Source organism: Phodopus roborovskii, unplaced genomic scaffold (genome assembly GCF_943737965.1).
Source record: "Phodopus roborovskii unplaced genomic scaffold, PHOROB, whole genome shotgun sequence".
NCBI classification, from domain to species: Eukaryota; Metazoa; Chordata; class Mammalia; order Rodentia; family Cricetidae; genus Phodopus; species Phodopus roborovskii.
In genome coordinates this window covers 3,410,086-3,431,024 of record NW_026126514.1, presented here as the reverse complement: position 1 = coordinate 3,431,024, position 20,939 = coordinate 3,410,086, and the positions used below count along the sequence as shown (strand labels likewise).

The 20,939-nt window shown below is 40.7% G+C and overlaps 1 protein-coding gene across 1 annotated transcript in view; it reads right to left on the bottom strand.

Annotated features, from left to right (window-relative positions):
* Positions 1–20,939, bottom strand: part of Akap6 (A-kinase anchoring protein 6) — a 418,711-nt gene that overhangs the window by 210,040 nt on the left and 187,732 nt on the right. Inside the window, exon 5 of the mRNA XM_051195831.1 lies at positions 5,081–5,203. Within this exon, the coding sequence (XP_051051788.1) occupies positions 5,081–5,203 (123 nt within the window). The remainder of the gene's footprint in view (positions 1–5,080; positions 5,204–20,939) is intronic.

Here is a 20,939-nt window from a genome sequence, read left to right as displayed (position 1 = left end):
TCCGCAGACTTTAACCATTTTGCTGTCATTCACTTCAGGAAGTTTCTGTCATCTTTACGTAAACACAGCTGGTCAAAAGCCACATTTTTGAAATATGATAGCTACTAGTCTGTGCTAGAACAGCAAATACCACAGTCAAGGCCATTTTCCACTGTGATCATTCAGTTAGCCTCACTCACCCCATCGATGCCAGACTGGCCTTACCCCCATGGGATTTGTGATCGATTCCTCTCGCTCTCCTGTTCTGAAACACAGACAGAACCTTCAGTGCCCCAGAGAAAAGTTTGGTAATTTAAAATGTCATTTAGTCTCCCTTGCTACCCAGCACCAACCCGCAAGGCCCAAGCTGGATCCCAGCCATACCAGCTGGGCTAGCCTTGCCATCTTTCCCTCCTTATGAAATCACTGCCATGCTCTCTGCTCTCACTTGACCCCACAGAAGGATGTATGCCCTTTGAGGGTTGCATTCAATTGTCTCCAGGAAAACAATAAACTGTTTTGCTGAATTTCTTCATTTATCCTATAAGTTTACTGGCCCGGACTATATCATATAACCTATGGTTGCCTCTGCTCGATTGAAAGCCCCCCAAGAGAAGCCAACTTCATTCACCATACACAAGCACCTAAGTAACTGCATGGCACTTGTGGGTGCCCGGTATGTTCACACTTGAATCTTGCATCCATAGTCATCATTTCTTTATTCAGCTCACAGCTATTTTAGTTCTCAGGAGACAGAGGTAGGAGGTTGCAAGGTGATGGCCAGCCTGAGCCATTACAGTAAGGTCCCTGGCATCCTGGCTACATAGTATATATCTTAAGATAGTTATAACAAATTTAAAACTCACAGGTAGACTTTATTCCTCATACTGGATTGCCTTGCCCAGCCTTAACACAAGGGAAAATACTTAGTCTTACTACAACTTGATATGCCAAGCTTTGTTGACACCCATGGGAGGTCTGCCCTTTCTAAACAGAAACAGAGGAGGAGTGGATTGAGGGGGGGATTAGAGAGGAGTGAATGGGAGGAGAGGACGGAGGGGATACTGTAGTCTGGATGTTATATATATATATATATATATATATATATATATATATATATATCTTAATTTGCTTTCCTGGCACTGATGTCTATGATGTGGTGCTCATTTGGTGAATTAGGCTTGCATGACCAGGGATCTGGAGATTAGAGTTGTCATTCCAGAAGCCCATGAACACACTGTGGATCTGGCCAGAGTGGCTCACTCTGCTGACTTACTCCTGAACACTGTGCTCTCAAGACCCTGACCATTTCCTTAAAGAGAGCGGTCTAAGCACTTGAGACAGCCGATTACTAAGCACACACCATAAGAGCCACATGCCCTCGCATATGCTGGTCATTTACAGTTACATTACATTACATTTGTTTCTGCTTATTGTGCTTCTACCCAAATAGACATAGTCTGAAACGCTGGAGTAAACATCTTAAATGTCCACGAGTCAAGTGTGGAACGTGCACAGTGGAATACCATGTACCAACAAAGCAGAGAGTAACTGGCACGCAGTGACCATATATCTAATAAGAGGTAGCTGAGTCAGACATCTGGCCCATGCCCCAGCAGAGTACATGCTGGTTGGTCTTATTTGTGTGAAATTCGAGAAAGGACAAATGAATTAGATGGTACATAAAGAAAATGGGCTATTGCTTGGGGATGCAGAGGAGTCTGGGGAGGTGATGGGGGATATCCTTCTGTATATATGTTTCTCTTATTGGTTAATGAATGAAACGATTTCGGTCACTGGGGCAGGAGGATGATAGGTGGGTCTAGGAGACAAGGAGAATTCTGGGAAAGGTAGGCAGAGTAGGCCTGTCACACAGGATGGCCATGAAGCCAGTCAAAGGAGCAACAGGTCCGCACCTTTCTCCGGTAAGATAAGACCACGTGGAAATACTTAGATGAATAGAAATTGAATAATGATTAAGACAGAGCTAGCCAGTAAGAAGCCCAAGCCATCGGCCAACAGTTTAATAATTAACATAGTGTCTGTGTGTTCATTTGGGGCTGAAGCAGCTGTGGGCTAGGTGGGATCAGGCTGGCGGGAAAGAAACTGCCAGGAAGGAATTACAAAATACCATGACGAAGCATGGGCGATGCATGCTCTCACTGCCATGACTTTGTTTCAGATTGTCAAAGCTCCTTAGTTTTCATACTCTAAAATATGCAATTGGTTGCAGGCCAAACACGTCAATAAAGCTGTCCTACAAGAGGCTAGGGAAGGAACAAAGGTGAAAGAAAGAGAGAGAAATGGAGATCTACCCAATAATACATTTATACAATGCTACTTCTAAAACCAGTTTCAAAGAAGGAGGGTAGCCAATACTCATATTATCCCACCCCCAAATGACATTTTCCTGAAAATGCCGGCTTCCTGAAAGATGGGAATTGCATTTTTGAAGCAGCACCCAGGTTGCAAGCAGATGAGTAATTATCATGAAAAATTGCTGATGTAGCATGACAATTTCACACTGTTTCCTACCGCTAAAATAAAGTTCCCGTGTCTCTCTCAAAGAGGCATTGCAAAGCTTTAATTGATTTGCGCTGGTTAAAAAAAAAAAAAAAAAAAAAAAAAACCCTTGGCTACCATCATGAAAAAAATTGAATTAAGTATCAAGACATAAATATACAACTGTTGTTTTGGTATTTGTTTTCCTTTACAGTAAATATTGGAAGATGCTGGCTATCCCAACATACTACACCAGAGAAGAGCATCACCCTCAACTCTCATACACTTGCAGACTAGACATTGAATCATAGAATCTAGAAAAATGGTTTAACAAGTGTAGGTGACGACCTCTACTGCTGAGTAACCCTGCAAAGACCTGCTTGCTTACTCATTAGGAAACAGTAATGGTTTGTTTAGGCTGAGCTAAATATGAATTCCGAGGCTCAATTGTATAGTTTTTATAGAAAGGCAGACTTTTTGCCTCCTTTTGAGACTAAGAAGAATATTAATTTGGTATCATGGTAAGGTAATAAGATAAAGATGACAACTAGGGTAGGAGCGTAATGTGAACAAAGAGAGAAACCAAATCTTGTCCTAGGGTAAATGACCTAAACAGTCCAGTGACACAGAGGAAAAAAACCCAACAACAACAACAACAACAAAACACACACACACACACACACACACACACACACCAAAAAGTATTAATCTTCTGACAGAAACAGACTACTCTCCAAGAAAGATGTCTCAAGAAGGACCCCTTGGTGATGCATAGCGAGTAACGACTCCCATGTTTGGCATAAGAACATTGTCTTGAGGCAGGTATGGGTGCCTGAGCATTATTGACATCACTTCTAAAAAAAGGTCTGCAATTAGTAAGGCTGCATAGATAGAGCAAGGCGGTAGACTTAGGTGGCAATTTAAACTGAGTGATGATATTAAAAATTTACTTCTTCCACTAATATTAGCAGCATTTTACGTTAACATTAGCTGTAAGAAGTTAGGGGCACCTACATAAAGATAGAATAATACAAAGTATTCCCTCATAAAGCTTTGGGCTAGAATGATGTGAGGCCAGTGCCAGGATGTCAAGCAGGAATCTCTGCACTAGAACGGAGACAGGAATATGTGTTGGTGACAAAGGGGCACATCACCCGGAGAGGAGAGGGCCCTCGGCCTGCTGTGTATGGCTTTCAATAAGTAACCTGCAGTTAAGGCACCCTTATGCCCTTGTGCCCTCTGGAACCTCAAAAGCTGAATGTGTGTTTTCCATAAAATATTAAATCAAGAAAATTAAGACAGCACACTTGATGTGAAGTAAAGTTCATATAGTCCTGTTTAAACACAGATTAGAATTTCTGTCAGAACAATGCCAGTGAAAAGTTGACATTCTAATTAATATAATTTACATCATAAAGCACTGAATATCTTTATCTCGCTATTATGAAATGCCCTCTAAAAAATGGAAACTGCATTCTACAAAGGATGGAATGCTAAGGGCAGTATTTTAAAAACCCACATACAAGACAGTCACTTAGGGCCACCGGCACTTCTACGCCCATCAGGCCATCCTTGATTGTTCACAAGCCTACCTGCATTTAGCAACTGGAGTCTGTGGCTGTTCTGCTTGTGATTATATAAGTCATGCTGCAAAACACAATACTAAGGAAACTAAAATTCTTTCTTTCGCCCTTCTCCAGTCTCTCCTATGACCCGCCATGCATGGGACCCTACACGACACTTACTTAATCCAAATGCTAAGCCTGTAAAAGGGGCAGAAATCAGCCCCACAGCTGAGTACCCAAAGATTCTTGTTCATTGCCTGTGTCAATTTTATTCTATCAGTGGAAGGAATAAAGATGAGACTCTTAAAGCTTGAGTTTTCGTTTCCTATGACAAACGTGCCTTTTCGACTCGCTTTAGCACACTCTACTACGTGGTTACCACCCCTTCATAATTGCTATCGGCCATTTGACGCATTCAGTACAAACCTCCTGAGGTTCATCAACTGTACTCTGGTCTATAATTCCTGCTTTGAACAAATGCAAAGCGTACTCATCCAAATGTTTTCCATGACTACTCCTGGTTTTCCCTGAGCACAGGCCCAGCATAATGACAGTTGTATTAATTATCTGCTGAAAAATCCACATAGCAGCAGAAATGATGGAGATCGCCATTTTAAATATTTTATTAAAATAGCCAAGTGTGGAACAGATTAAATAAACCTTCTTGATAATGAGTGGCTCATTAATTTTACAAGAATTCTAGAACGCCTCAGATTGGTCATCAATTTTTCCCCCTTTTATACATTTATTTCTTTCAAGAAGAGAGAAATGTTCAATCATCACTTCAGAGAATACAGTTCTAATAAGATCTTCTAAGGTATTTTAAAAATAGTGGCTTTTCTGGAAAAAGCTTTGAAACCTCAGTGTCAAGTATGGAGGCTGTAGGTGTCATCTTGCCGCTTAAAATGCCTGCAAAGGTTCAGCTTGTGGTTTAGCCCCACTGAAGCTCGGCTTTAGCATATTGGACCTAAACAAAGCAGCATCACATTGAAATCCTTGACAGAAACGGCGATACACAAGACAATTTTGCCTACCAAGTGTGTCTCCAGGTACAGGCGAAGGCTATCAGTCTCTGCTTTTGGAGGAGTCCAGTTCTCGGTGGTCTCTGTGGCTTCATGTAGCCACTGAATGAATTCATCCAGCTTGTTCACAAATCCCTGTGAGAGAAGAGAAACAGGAAAGACACAAAAGGAAAATTAGTTAATTATATTTAAAATCAATCTTAATAATTCCAAATTTGATCCCCCAAAATTACAGAATCGCCTGGTAGGGCCCTTTATCAGAGATGCCATTTCCCCTTGCTCCTCGCCTGAAACCCTTCCTAGTAGGAAACAAATCCTCTTCCTGGTTTTTATGTAGGAACACTTTCCTAGAGAATATTATTTGACCATGGAGCACAATATCTCTAATGTGTGACAATCATCTCCCTGCCCACCATCCAAATCGCACACTGACTTGGGGTTGCATTTGTGTAAAGATGGCTGTGCCCATTCGCAGTGCATGGAGCTGAGTTACTATAGCCGAACTAGGAAGTGTAATTTAAATTTAAACAGTGTCTCTAAGATACCCAGATGAGTCCCATCAGCAGGCCAAGCGTCTGGGCTGAGCCTGAGCACTCAGGAGGAGGGACCAGCAGAAGAGAGACAGACCAGATGCAGACACCTTACTGACTGAGCCTGTCTGGACGGGAAGAAATATTCTTGCCCAGGAAGCACAAATCACAATAATCTTGCGATTTTTCAAATAGTGGTTATAAAATTTTATTGACCATTTAAAAGAACACATCTGTAGAGACAGAAAATATTTTTGAAAAAGTGAAACTCCAGCTATAAACCGACCTGGTGTTGGCTCTCCATGTCTAGGTCAACAGCACCACCTGGAGGTGATGTGGAGCAAGGGCAGGCATCCACGTCTATTCCACTCAGCGTGCAGTATGCTGTTTCCCTATTGCACTAAATTCGTTTTTATTTTTTAAACCTTTGATTAATTTTGGTCAACATTTTAATGACTTACTGGGGATATTCTAAGACAAATGTAAGACGAATACGTAGAAATTCAATTTCTTTGTCATGCTTCTCAGAAGTTAAGTTTTATGATTTACTATATCCTAGATTCATAACCCTTAATTTGAGCAATTTGCCCCCAGTGGATTATTAGAAAAAGAAAAATGGGATAGAATGTTAGAAAAAAGTGGATAAATAAATCCCAGAGACACATTCCTCTTGCAAAGGGAAGAGATCAAAGACATCAGAGACCCACAAGCTCTCACTAGAGAGTGTCGCTCTTGTGGCGAGTAGCTATCACCCTAGGTAGTGATGGCACCCATGTGTTCCCATGCTCACACTCGATACCTCTGGCTCCCCCCCACACACACACCTGCCCCAGGCTCTCAATACTTTACAGATCCAGGCTAGACCAAGTCAGCTGCCTTCGGACAGGGCCACGCTGAAAAGCCTTGAAAGTGTGAACTACGTAACTGTGTGGAGAAAAATGGGAACTTCTGTTGGTGAGGATTTTAAATCATTAAAACCTAATTGTCGTTTTCTCAGTATGCCACGGTTAAGGGCTCAGTGAATTCATCCAGATAATTCTAGCTGAAATAATAAGCAGCCCTCACTACGACCTGTTGTAAGCATCTTATATCAACTAAACCACTTAGCACCTGAAATGAGCACACAGGGTAGTGACTGCTGTCACTCTCCGTATGCAGATGAGAAGGGTAAGGACAGGAAGCAAGGACAACTGTCAGTGTCGTGGAGCCAGAAGGTGATGGACTCCGTACACAACTACAGAGTCTCACTGGAGCCAGGTGACATCATGAAAGACAGGCTGATTTACTGATAGCCTTTCTTCCCAAAAATTGAAAGTCAAAAATAAATAAAGATTATGTAGGCAGAACAGATATGGTATATTAAAAGGGAGAGAGAGAGTCAGAGAAAGGGGGGTAAAGGGAGCCAGAGAGGTGCTGGAAAGAAAGAGAGGGAGGGAGAGAGAGAGAGAGAGAGAGAGAGAGAGAGAGAGAGAGAGAGAGAGAGAGAGAGAACATTATTAGCCAATGAGGACATTAAGGAACAGTGGAGTCAGATGGAACTGAATTTGGTTCCAGTAGTTACTACACGAGTTACTTCCTGCCTTTGAATGTCAGTCCTTTTGCCTGCAAAATACAGACGACAATATTCATTTTTGAGATTAGATGATAGTAATCAGAGAAAGTACATTGAAGAATGCTCATTCCTCAATGAGACATCTTTCTGAAGCCCCACTGCCACTGCCAAGGCTCAGGAAATATGGCAAGAGAGGAGGCTGAAAGAATGAGCAGGACGATGGGGGGGGTGTTCTGAAATACAAACTTCTGGGCTTTATGTGTCACACTCAGGAACTCACAGTAACTATGATGATAGAAAGGTCCCTGGAACATAATGGCCAGCCAACTAAGATGAGGCGGATGCTCCAATCTAAGTGAGAGGCACTGCCCCAAAGACTAAGATGGGAATAGTCAGTGCAAACAACTGACATGACCTCTGGCCTCTACACGCACATCAATTTACATGTTCCTATATGCAAACATATATAACATGCATACACATATACACAAGCATGCATCACACACACACACACACACAATTACTCAGTGAGTGTATAGCACTGTGGTAGGCACTGCTGAGAAGACGGATGAGAAAAGTTCCCACATGGTCACAGCCTGATGGGTGACAGCAATTGCTCTGGGCACTTAGAGAGATGGCCATGGCCCTGCTTCCAGCATCTGCGAGTCATTGAAGACAGTGCAGCCAGGAAACCGGCAGGTTGGCAAAGATGCCACCAACAAATGTTTCTATTAACAGCCAAACATTTCATAATAAAATCTGACAACTTTTGGGGAGTCAGAGGGGAGGGTAGGTCACATTATTGGGAACAAATATTTAACAGTTAAGGGACATCATAGTCCCCTCCCCCATAGAACAGCCTTATTTAGACTTTAAAGCCAGCAAATTAGAAATCCACTTAGAAGCAAAATTATGCGCTGAGGTTCGATGTGAACATCCTCCAGCATGTAGCTTCATGCATTTCTGAACATAATTCTTATACAGAATTCCTGTCTGAAAAGCCTAAGTTAGATTTCTATACAATCACACTCGAAGTGCAGCTCATCTCTTCCCAACCATGTATCTATGTGCTTCTGAGTCAGCAGATCCTGAGGCCCAAGCTAAAATCCTGGGAATTAAAAATAGTTCTCTCGGGACTCTGCCACTTCAGTCATCATCCCTCCCATTTCCATGGCCCAGAACAGGAGAAAAGAGAGACCAAAGACAGAAGAGAAGTATGGTTTCAGCCAGTGGTTAACTTAATGCCTCATGAAACTTTCGCTTCCTTTCTAGGGATCCAATGTGTGGCTTCAAAATATGAACGCATTCCAATGCAACTGTCCCAGAAGGAAAGGACAAAACTCTAAGCTGAAAACAAACAAAAGAAGTCACAAAAACCATTATCTAAAACTCACCGAATAGAGACTCCCATTCTGAGCTCAGAGTTATACAAAAGGGAAGCTGAACTAAAATCTGATGCCCTTCCCATCCTATCAACAATGATCTCAAAGGGAAAAGCGGAGGAAGGTATCTGGCTTACAGTGGGGAAGGATTTCTTCAAGACCCTGGAGATGTTGATGTCAGTTGCTTCTTATTTGTTTATGCAAAGAAATTATCAAAGATTCTAAGAGCAAAAGAAGACTGGAATGCATATCATGAAAAATCTAATTTAAAAGGCTTAAAAATACTTCAGAATAAACTGCAAGTGGTAATAAACTATTGATAATTAATATATATTAACTGAGCACTTGTTTGTCAAGCCTTATTTAATCCTCACAAGAACCCTAGAGGATTCCCATACACTCTGCTTCATAAGGAAGAAGCTGAGACATGGATGGACTCAAACACTTTACAGCCGTGAGGAGGGGGGGTTGGGCATGCCCTAATATTTGTGGACTTCTAAGTGGGACTCTGTGTTGAACACTCCCAAACCTACAGGGAAACTTGAACAGCTTAGTGGAGCTTTATTTGCCTCTAAGAACAAAAATTCTCATACAGTCATACCTTTAAATTTATATTAACAATTTAAACATTTTTCAAACTGTACATTTTTACTGTACATATATAGGTGTTTTGCCTGCATGTATTTCCGTGTACCATATGCATGCAGCAAGCACTGAAGGGTACCAGAATATGACCATTGATCCCATGGAACTGGAGCTACAAATAGTTGTGAGCTGCCATGTGGGTACTGGGAATCGAACCTGGGCCCTCTGGAAAAATGTTCTTAACCACTGATCCATTTCATAAGCAGAAGCATGACTTTAAATGCTTAATATTTCAGATCTACATCCCAGCTATTTTAATAATTAACAACACTATCAAATCACTGACAGATTTCCCAATGCACAGATAAAAACACTAAGGCAAAGAAGTGTTTTGCATTTTGCTTAAAGTCATAAAGCTATGAAACAATTACATAGGAATCTTTTTCCAGATTTGGACTACCACATCTAACTCTGTCTAGACAGGCTTGTTCTTATAGGTGCCTTATAGCAAAAGGGGGCAGTAAGAACCTCTGCTGCTGGCTCCTACTCCAAGGCTCTGCATGAGCTTTGTCCTCTCCACACATCCAATCAATCCTGTCCCAGCTTGAGTTTTAGAGCTTTCTTCCCATTTTAAGCTCTCTTTTCTCTTATTGTTTCTTGACTGTTGTTTCTTTTTCCTTCTCTTCATTTCTTCTCCCAGCCCCTCTCCTGTCTTAGTCTTCACTCCTATGTTCTCTTTTCTCTTCTTCCCCCTTTCTCTCTCCTTTTCTTTCTGGTTTCTTCTATCCAGAGCTCCAGTGAGCAATATTTTCTTACATTCCTTTGAAGTTTTCAGAAAACCAGAGGCCACTCTTTGACACTGAAGTTTGGAGAAGAACATATTGCTATAATCCTGTTTGGATTTGCTCCCAAATGCTTTCCTAATTAAGGCCTGACAGACCAAATGTCTTCTACAGGAATGCACATGGACTGATGGAGTATCTGTACGGTACAATAGAGGGCAAACTCAGTGACTACTGTATTATTACAGATGAGCCAAGAGACAGGAAGCACATAGCCAGTCTTCAAACACCCATTCAAGTCTGCCTACTTCAAAGTGCCCCAATTTCATGTGAGGGAAATGAGGTTCAAAGAGTTACACACTGGACTACAGCACACCTCCAGTGGATTACTGCTCCAGAAGAACTTGGGTACCACATCCTCAAGTATCAAAGTATAACTGTTCATTTTAAAGTTTTCATAGACAGCCTTTGGACAAGAGTCCTGGAGTTTAAAGTAAAAAGACAGACGAGGGCTTTGAGAATAATTTAGTTCCCAGTGTTGCTGGTTAAAATGTGTGTGTGTGTGTGTGTGTGTGTGTGTATACCCAATTTAAATCATATATATATATATATATATATATATATATATATATAGAGAGAGAGAGAGAGAGAGAGAGAGAGAGAGAGAGAGAGCGCATTGGGCAAAACTAGCTGAATTAAATAATAAATTGCCCTTTCTGTTAAACTCCAAAAATATGTACATATGTTCATTAAGCCATTTCTAAACAATTCATTAAGACTTTACAATGAATTGGAAACTGTATCAGGTTCTAAGATTGCAGACCAGGGATCCACACTCTAAAACAGCTTGCAGTGAACTTGTATGGTAAGGTAGATCAGACCTTTGATTTAAAAATTCCTATACACAAAAATTACTGGAAAAATGGGTGAACATAGCATATACAATGTTAAATGTTTTCTATTGCTGTGATTAAAACACTAACCAAAACTAACCTGGATAGAGAGGGCTCATTTGCCTGATGAATTATAGTCTGTCATTGAGGGAAGCCAAGGCAGGAGCTAAAGCAGAGACAATGAATGCAGTTTACTAGCTTGCTTCCCCTAGCTTGCCATGCTGCTTCTCTCTCGTAGCCCAGGCCCGCCTGCTTAGGGATAACACCACACACAGTGGGCTAGGTTTTCCTACATCAATTAACATTTAATAAAATGCCCCACAGATATGGCCACAGGACAATTAATGGCAATTCCTCAACTGAGGGTACCTCTTCCTAGGTGACCCAAGAATGGGCCAACTTGACAAAAACTAACCAGCACAGTGAACATGGACAGACTATGACAGTTTATAGGAAAATCTAGAGGTTAAAATGGATAAGACCAATTGACAACAGCAGAGAACAAAGTTCTTAAGAGTCTGATATAAGTGCCAACAATCTAATTTGGTTGGAGTTATCACTCCTTGAAAGAAGGAAGAAGAAGTTCACAAATGGTTTGTGGGAAGATTGGGAGCATGTTGGTGATCACAACTTTCTTTTCTGAACTCACTCACTCACAATGTCTATCAAGGAAGATAGTTTGCAAGCTTGGAGCTCCGCAGGAAGATCTGGTCAGTGACAGCAGCGCGCAGGTGGTGCTGGAGACCTTGGCACAGATGAGATCACCCTGGAGCAGGGCATAAACAGTAGAACTGCCGTGTGCTCGGTGTTGTGATGCCTAAAAACGTGCAGCACACTCAAGTTTCTTCACACTGGCTCCTCGTGCTTTGTCTGCCTGTGTCAGAGCCCGAGTGAGAGTTACAGCAAGTGACAACTAGTGTTCAGATGTCAACCCACCAGAGGAGTGACTGTGATGAAGGTTAATCCTGTCCAGGCAAGGCCTGCAGGACCATCAGCTCTGGAAGCTGTTCCTCACATTCACTAAAGAAGCTTGGTGTCTCCCCAGTAAGTGCACTGGAGTGTGTAATCTCATGTGATGTGTATATGTAATCTCCTGTTTACATCTCAATCTTATGGACACATATATCTGTGGGTTGTCAGGAAGATCGCTGTTTATTAAATGCATGGTTTTGGTATATAGAAAATATAGTAGGGCATGCTTCATAACTAGATATATTGTCCCACGAGGACTGTAGACATGTAAATGTCTGCTTCGTTCCTTTTGCTCAGACTAACTTCACACGATTAGCTCACTTTTTCACCTCAGAGCAAGTTCAAACTAGACAAAAGACTTTTTGTAAATAGAGTGTAAGTTTACAACTTTACAGCTATGTACAAGCTCAGAATCAAGATATCTAACCAAGGTTGCTAGACAAAGCACCCTAAGAAAAGCATGTCAATTCTTCACTTGCCAAGTCTGTTGACAATACACATATATGTTGGCCAGGTACTAGTTTCTTATCGGCTAGCTCTGTCTTAATTATTAACCCATTTCTATGTATTTCAACGTGGTCTTACGAGGGATAGGCGGCTGGCAGTTCTGCTTTCTCCAGACTCTCCATCATCTTGACTCCTCCTTACTACTTCCTATTTCCTTCTTGTCTCCTAGTCCCTCCTATATTCCTTTCCTATTGGCCAACAGTGCTTTATTCATTAACCAGTATGAGAAACATATATACATAATGGCATCTCCCATCACCTATATCTCAGAGTTTGTCATTGGTCACTGTGCCCCCATCCCATCTTGTCACAGTCTTACTCTTATAACCTTGGAACCTTATGTTGCCGTGGTAAATGGCTTATCTCCTTATCACTTACCCTAGGTATGTGCTTTTGACCAATGAGAACTAATTCTTGTATTTTTATTTTTTTTATTGCTCCAAGCCTCCTGTAAGGACAGAGTTTTTAGCTAGAGGAGAAAAGGCTAGGAGGAATTAGAATTAGGACAAGAAAATTAGAATAGAGGCAGAAGAATAGAGAGACTTTATTGTTTGGAACAGCATAGTGTGAGAGAGTTTATTCACCCTCAAATACCCTAAGTTCCTTTCGCTTGCTGTAATGTCCAATCCAAACCCTGAAGAGGACCTTGTTGCTGGACTCAAAGGCCCTTGTTATACATCAGTGATTCTGGTTGTGACTGAACGTCGATGTGAAACTCCTCTACATAAACCAAACCCAGAGAAGAGAAATCTCTCTAAAATCCCTTGAGGTCTTAAAAATAAAGACTCAGCAGCTGTACAGAACCACACATAGGTTAGTGATGATTCTGGGCAAAGGGGGGGGGAAGCAAGAGATGTTCTAACAGGAAGCATCCCTGGACTTGGAGAGGAAGGTTCTGCTATAAAAGGAGGCCTCCAAACTGAGTCCCATTCATTCCTACTGACCACACTGTGGTCTGTATTTACCCTCTTATTTATAGTTTGATGGGGAACTGATCTTTGGTGTCTTCCCCACAGTCTCTCAATGTTTTGCAATTTACTTACTATATCTGTCCTTCAAGATCCACCTTAAATGTTCCTCTCCCAAGAATCACCCAGATCATTTCTATTTTTTCCAGTATCTCTTCAGGAAGTCTTGATCTATCAGGGGTTTGACAAGTCTAAACTATATAGACAATTCTAAAACTATTGGAGGCCTTTCCCCTTTCTGTACATAATATAGTATAATCATCCTCCTTCTGGTTAAATTTACTGTGGAGATTATTTATAAGTATGTAATTATAAATAATGTTATAAATATTCATAGTTACAAATAAATAAGTACATATTATTTATAAGGTTGCTGTGTGGCAATATTATAAACTAGGATGCTGTTTATGTTTGTCTGAACACATAGTCATTGCATAAATTCCTCTACATAAACTTTCTAAGATGACAGAGAAGTGCATTAGCTAAAATTATTGGACCAATTAGGAAGAAATTTGCTCTAATACAATATAAACATAATCCATCATGGCAGGAGGCCCAGAGTCTCACAAAGAAGAGGTAAAGGAAACTGGAGTAGCCAGTATAGCTCTTAAGATATGGGAGAACTAGACTTTAACAATGTGGGTTGGAGTTGTACAGAAAACTGACTTCAAGTGACCTTGGCAATTAACAGATGAGGAAGCAAGGTGAGAGAGTGGTAAGTGATGCTTCGGGCTCTTGAGACACACAAGCACATTTAGTTGTCACAACCTTACGCCCTGTACCTGTTTCATTTTGGCAGTGCTCTTCTGAGATAGTGTCTTGATATGTACAGTATGGCTTTGACCTCCTGTGTTGTCCAGAATGGCCTTAAACTCAGATCCTCTTGCCTCATTCCGTCATGTGCTGCTGGGATTAGTAATTACATTTTACCGGGGATACAACTGAGGTACCAACAAGTCAAATTACTTACCTAAAACAATACAGGTGCTAAGTTTAACACTAGAGCATACAATGAGGCTTAGTTTAGACACATGGCTCCAAAGCCATGTTTTATGAACGTGTAGCAGGGAAGCCTTTCATTTACAAACACATTGCTCACAAACCCACTCCCACCAAGTGTGACTTTTCCTTTGAGATAAAGTCTTGTCGACTATGCTTCTGAATGTTCTTTCATTTACATCTTAAGCAGGACTCTTCTAGAAGTTCCCAGGTAGAATGTGTCAGCAGAAGATTGGGGCACAGTATGATTACAGATTCTACACCTCATTAAGCAGACCTTGTTCAGTAGTCTCTTAAACACAATGTAACAAATGATATAACACTTGGGATGGAGTGAGGTTAGGACAAGGAAAATAGCTTTACTGAAGATTTATATTGTAAATGAAAAATCAAACCTAAATATTTATTTTGAAAATAGAAATACAAATTGTCTCTATGTAAAGAAATCATAGCAAAAATGTTTCATCAACTATGTCATCTTTAATTTGGGGATCAGAAAAGAAGAAGAGATTAAAGTATTAAATTGTAAATTCTAATATACCTCCTCTCTCTCTCTCTCTCATACACACACACACACACACACACACACACACACAAGCACCTATGCAAGTAATTCTGAAGAGTCTCCAGAAAAAACAAGTCAGAACATCACCTATAAGTGATACTTTGCCAATATGATTTTCTTAATTCATTCAAGAAAGAATAAAATACAATTACTTCCTTTATTCACAGATAAAGCATGAAAATCAGTGCTTCACCAGATTGAGACTCCAGCTTCCTGGGATGTAAGCCAACATCTTCATTCTTCAGCCTGACTTAGGAGAAGCATCTTTCCTTGATAAAGCTTTTATTCACAGTGAACATTTCCGGCCAGTCTGCTTTGGACAGTAAAACCCTCAGACTCAGACATAGGCTGACATCATGAGTGACCTTGACATAGAACCTACATATTAAGAAGATTTCCCCTACTTTGTATAAACAGAGGACAAATAATAGTCCTGCTGGACATTACAAAGGCGAGTCTGCCAAGATGAATGTTTCCAATATGGTACATTTATCTGACCATAATTGACATAAATTCATATAAATCCATGTCTAATTCTTACTGGAACAGTCACTTCCTTACTGCCACTATTGGTCCCTCTTTGGGCATCTTATAAACTGTAGCGAGGCCCAATTCCTCCCAGATGTCCATTTCAGACCCCCTTTCCTCCAAGATGCCTGTTTCTCGCTATGTTACAGTGCCGGGAATGCATCGTGAACAGTTTCACACTTCTCAGCTTGTTACTGTCACAGTCTCACTTGCACATGCCATTAAGATTTTCTAAGATAAATGCATGCAGAATCCTATATGACAGAGTTAGCCATGTTGAAGTGCCACTTCCCAATGAATACTTTACACAGAAATAGTGGCTTCTCCTGATGGTTCTCACAGCCAGCCTTAGATAAAACTACAGACTTAAGAAATACATATAGGCCAATCAATTAAACATGTTTGCTGTTTATTTTTCAAAATTGAGACAAGAGACCAAAGGCTCTTATTCTAATTTTGTTCGATGTAATTGATGCCAATTCTTTAGATTCACAGGAGGGGGGTCATAATAACATGAAGATCAACATTTGTTTAGCCTTTACTCTTGGGAATTTTATAAAAATAATAATGCAATGGTGTGACAAAAATGTATCACATCTCAAAGCAGATACAAAGTTCATCCAAGCTTAGTGTCTCTCTCCTGTAATCCCAACATTCAGAAGGTTGTGCAAGCAAGATAGCCACAAGTCTGAGATCAACTTGGATTACAGAGTAAGTTCCATGCCAATCTAGGCTACAAAGTTAGGCTCTATCTCAAATAAAAACAAACCAAATAACAAAGCTTTTTACAGTAAACTTTGAGAGACTTAAGTGTTCATAATTTAGAAGTGGGGCTGGGAATTAAAATCAAATGCCTACCTTCAAGCCATTATGCAGATGTGTATTCTCCTGTCCTTTATTAATTAATAAAAGAGGTAATGTAATACACTCTACCAATTAAATGTGATAAAGTATAGAAGGAATGACTCTTTAGAATCTTTCCTGAAATTCTACAAGTAAGGAATAAAGCAAGAGATTTTGTTCAGATGTGTAATTGTCTCCTTCTAAAACATCACAGTAATGAAAAGTTATTGTTTCATGCTTAAGGAGAAGAGAATAATTCACTGGTGTCCTAAGCATTGTTTAATTGGATCTTTTTTTTTTAATGTGGCTCAACAAAATGGCTTGTTATGTAAGCCTGATGACTTGAGTTTGATCCCCAGAAACCGTGTCAAAAGCTGGAGGAGGTATGATGTCCATAATCACCATGCTGCTATGATGAGCTAGGAGATGGAGACAGTAAGTCACCCAAAAGCTAGCCTGGAGTACACAGAAATGCTGAAAAAGGAAGACCCTGCCTCAGCAAAGCAGAAGGAAAGACTACCAAAAGCACTTGTCTGCTGTCTTCTGATGTCAACAAATGTACTGTTGTGCTCTCTCTCTCTTTCCCTCCATCCTTCACTCCCTTTCCTCCCCTCCTCCTCTCCAATCATACCTTTATCTTTCTCTCCTTCTCTCCAAATTAAAAAATGTCTCAAAAATGTAAACCTGAATGTCAAACATATGTTGCTCCTGTAATCATATTTATACCTGAGGATGTTTCGAAATCACAGCCATTCAATATCAAGAAAAGTACACACACACACACACACACACACAAAATTTTCATCTTCGTGTTTAAATGTGTGAAGATGAGAGAACCCGTTGCAGTGCTTAACATTGCCTCACGGTGGCGCTAAGGCATCACTAATAGACTGTCAAGGCCCAAGCTCTGCAGAAACTGGAGTCTGCACAAATGCATTTCTACTGGGTAACCAAGAAGGAATCTGTTTCTAATCTGTGGTTCTTCTCAACCAACCTTGAACAGTGACCTTGACACACTCAACAAATCTATCAGCAGTGTTAAGGCACAGCTGCTTTTCCCTCCTGGCACTGCCACAAATACATCACACTGAAGGGTTGTTATTATCCCTACAGAGAATCTTGTGAGCTTATCTTTAAAACCATTGTGTTGATCTAGAACTCTCAACCTGGATTACAGCCACAACATCAGCAGTTAAGATAATGTTTACTAGGTAACCTAACTTCATATGGTCCCCAGGAACCATTCATTAAATCCTTACATTTCCCACCCCCAGATTGTTGATCAACCTGAGGTCTGCAATCGGCTCTTTCTCACTTTATTATTTTTAAAACAGACACAAAACATAACAAGTCATCAACACAATTATGTGGTAACATTACTAGCCTACTGGGGGAAAAAAAAGCCTTAAAGGGTTATTTTCCAACTTAACCAGATGTTGTGGGTACTTGAAGACCTTTAATAATTTTTAAATCACTATTGTGTGTTCATGTATGGGCCGCAGCATGTATATAGGGGTCAGAGGACAATTTGTGGAGTCCGTTCCTCTTTTATTGGGTCTCAGGATCAAACTCAGTTCTCCAGGCTTGCATGTCAAGCACCCTTACCCACTGAGCCATCTTGTCGGACCTACTTGAAGAGTTTGTGAAACAATACCCAACAGATTCTCACTAAATTGCTCTGACCTGAAGCCTGACATAGAGATGTTTGGAATGACCACCAGCATTTATAATGAGCAGCCACAGCTGAAAATCAGTGCACCCAGGTCCAAAGCAGGGCCAGGTTAATTTTTAGAATCCACCAATCCTATGTGCCAAGCAGTTTCCCCACCAAACACTGCAGATTAGTGACCTGAAGCCAAATCTCTCCGGTGAATGTGTGTGTTGAGTCTGTTTAAAACCTGCTCTGATTCAAATTTTAAAATTGGGAGATGTCACATAAAATGTAGCTTTTCTACTTATATTTTTTAAAAAAACTTGCTATACAAGGCCTCATTCCCGTGCATATGTCATCTGAAGCTAGGAGGTGCTGCCTACAATGTGTCATGTAGCCTCCTGTTGAATCAGCCCATTGTCCCTCATTTATACAACCTACACAATGGTTTACATCATCCACCTGGTCTGTCAGTCATTTCAGTATGCAACCTTAGTCTAGAAGAAGCGTGTACTTAAAGGAACACTCATTCATTCAGTTCCTCACAAGTTCATGAAATAGATCTACTTTGTAGCTTTGCTGTGCAAACATTTGGCATTCAAACTTCCTCTCTAGCCCCCTTCCTTTTAACTTTAAAGCCCCTCCTTTTAATAGACCGTTTTAGACAGCAGCTGGAGCAGGACGTTTCCTCCCCAAGTAGTAATAACACACAGGTTCATTGCTGAGATGCCCTTGTGATCTGGACCTTCTGAGCAGAAATTTGAAGCATCACATCTTTTTCAGAAGATGCAGTGAACACTGGATCCAGAATGAGAGAAAAGATGGAGAGATGAGACCAAATGCGCATGACACGAGGGACATTGGGACTGGGAATTATTACATATATATGTCTACATCTTGCTGCAAATAAAGAGATGCAACTGTGGCACTTGTATGGGTGGACAATATGAACAAAACTTGGACTAGTGCTAAGCGGAATAAGTCAATCACACACAGAAAGAAGACAGTGCACTATTCAATGTATATGATGTTGACAGAGTCCTTAAAACCAGAGGAAGGGATGAGAAGGAAGAGAGTTGTTTAGGAGCATAGAGAAGTTGTTCTCAACCTATGGGTCCTGGCCCCTTTGGAGTTGAACAACCCTTTCACGGATGTTTTCTAAGACATTATGATTGATACGATAGCAAAATTGCACTTTTTGAAGAAGCAGTGAAAATATTTTATGGTTTGGGGGGGGGGGTCACCATACCATGAGGAACTGTATTAAAGGGTTGCAGCATTAGGAGGGTTGAGAACCACTGATCTAGCATTTCAGACTCACAAGAGGAAAGTTCTCTGAAGAGCTGTTTCACTCAACATTCCTGAATTGTATGCCTCAAATGGTTAAAATGGCAAGCTTTGTTATGTGTTTTGGGTAACCACAACAAAGGAAAAACAGAAAGAAAACAAAATGATTATGTCATGATTGCCACCATCAGGGTGTTGTCATGGATGTGTCAGTACATAACTGACTTGAAATTTGAAAAGATGGGGCCTGTCTGTATCCATTTCACTGTGGGAAAATCATTGCTAAAACCTTAATCCACACCTTAATCCACTCTCCTACACCCACAACACATTCAACCCGACACTCCCCTGCTCCATCTCTGAGCACAATGACAGAGGCCTTTGTGCGCAATGATAATTTTATACAGTTACAAAACGCAAGCACTGAGCTAGTAACTGGTGCTCTGAATCCAAAATAATTTACAAGCAATGACATCCCCAGCTGGCAGTAAAGTTCTTAAAACTGGTTTATAGGTGCCTTCCAGAACAAGATACAACAACAGATGAGCCATTTAACTATAGCCAAGATCCCACAATCTGGTGTTTGGAGACATTTGTATTCATGTGGAAAAATGGACCCACATAAAACGTGCATCTATCAATTTGGTGCCTCTGACTCCAAGTGAACCATGCATTTTCCAGGACAGTGATATCCAGAGCCCTGGGGTGTGAGAAGTGGACCTTGTAGTATATCAGGCAACACATATCTGGATACGGTCACTGTGGTGGTACCACCCAATGCTGCATTCTGCAGCCCTGCTGGGAATTACTCAGCTGTTACAATAGAACCAAGAATTTCCCACTTTGGACAAGTGGCTGCTTCCCTCACAGTCTTTCTGAAAAGCACACACTGTCCATTTGCTAACCCAGAAGTGCTTCTGTGGGCCTGATAGATTCATAATCTACACATATGATTACTGTCTAAATAGCTGGCATTTCACATTATCTCACAGAGAAAATAATGCCACTCTACCTGGTTCCTCCCCTGGATTCTGGCCCTTACAGTTAGCAGCCATGTAACCATAGACCTTTATTTACAGTTAGCAGCTTGGTGACTTTTGGCCCATCATTTGCATCTGATCCTCAGACTTTTCATCTGCAAAACGGGACAGGTGTTCCTAGGGTCATTATGCAAATTAAACAAAAGGATCTGCTGCAGAATCTGACATATAATACATACTACTCAGCAATGGCTTTCTGCCCTTTTTCCTCCATCAAGAGCAGAGGCCAGGAACTTTGCACCACAAAAGGTCAGACAGAAAATGCTTCCTTCTTTTTAGGCTACATTGTTTCTGTCCCAACTCCTCAAGTCTATCATTGCAGAGCAAAAGCATTCACAGACATAAATAAATAAATATTTTAAAAAATTTTAAAAGCATAACTGTGTTCCCATAAAACATGACTTTACAAACAGGGTAGGAGGGATGTGTGGTACAGCACTAACCTAGCAAGTGTGAGGTCCTAGGTTTGATTGCTCAGCACTTCAAAGAAGAAATGGAACAAACTATAGCAAGCCAGCAAACAAAACATCAGTAGGAATAAACAGGCTTGAGCTAGAATTTCCCGTCATGCCAGACTTGTACACACATGTTAGTTATTCCATATAGGTACAGACATTACACTAGGTTAATTTTAATTATGCTAAAGTCCATCTGTTTTAGGGACTCCCTCCCCTAATATCTCCTCATTATCTTTATTCTATTTCATGCATGTACCAAAAACAAAAACAAAAAACGAAACAGCTTCAGTGTCCTGATTTAAACTTTTACTTTTATGTTGAAAGTTTGC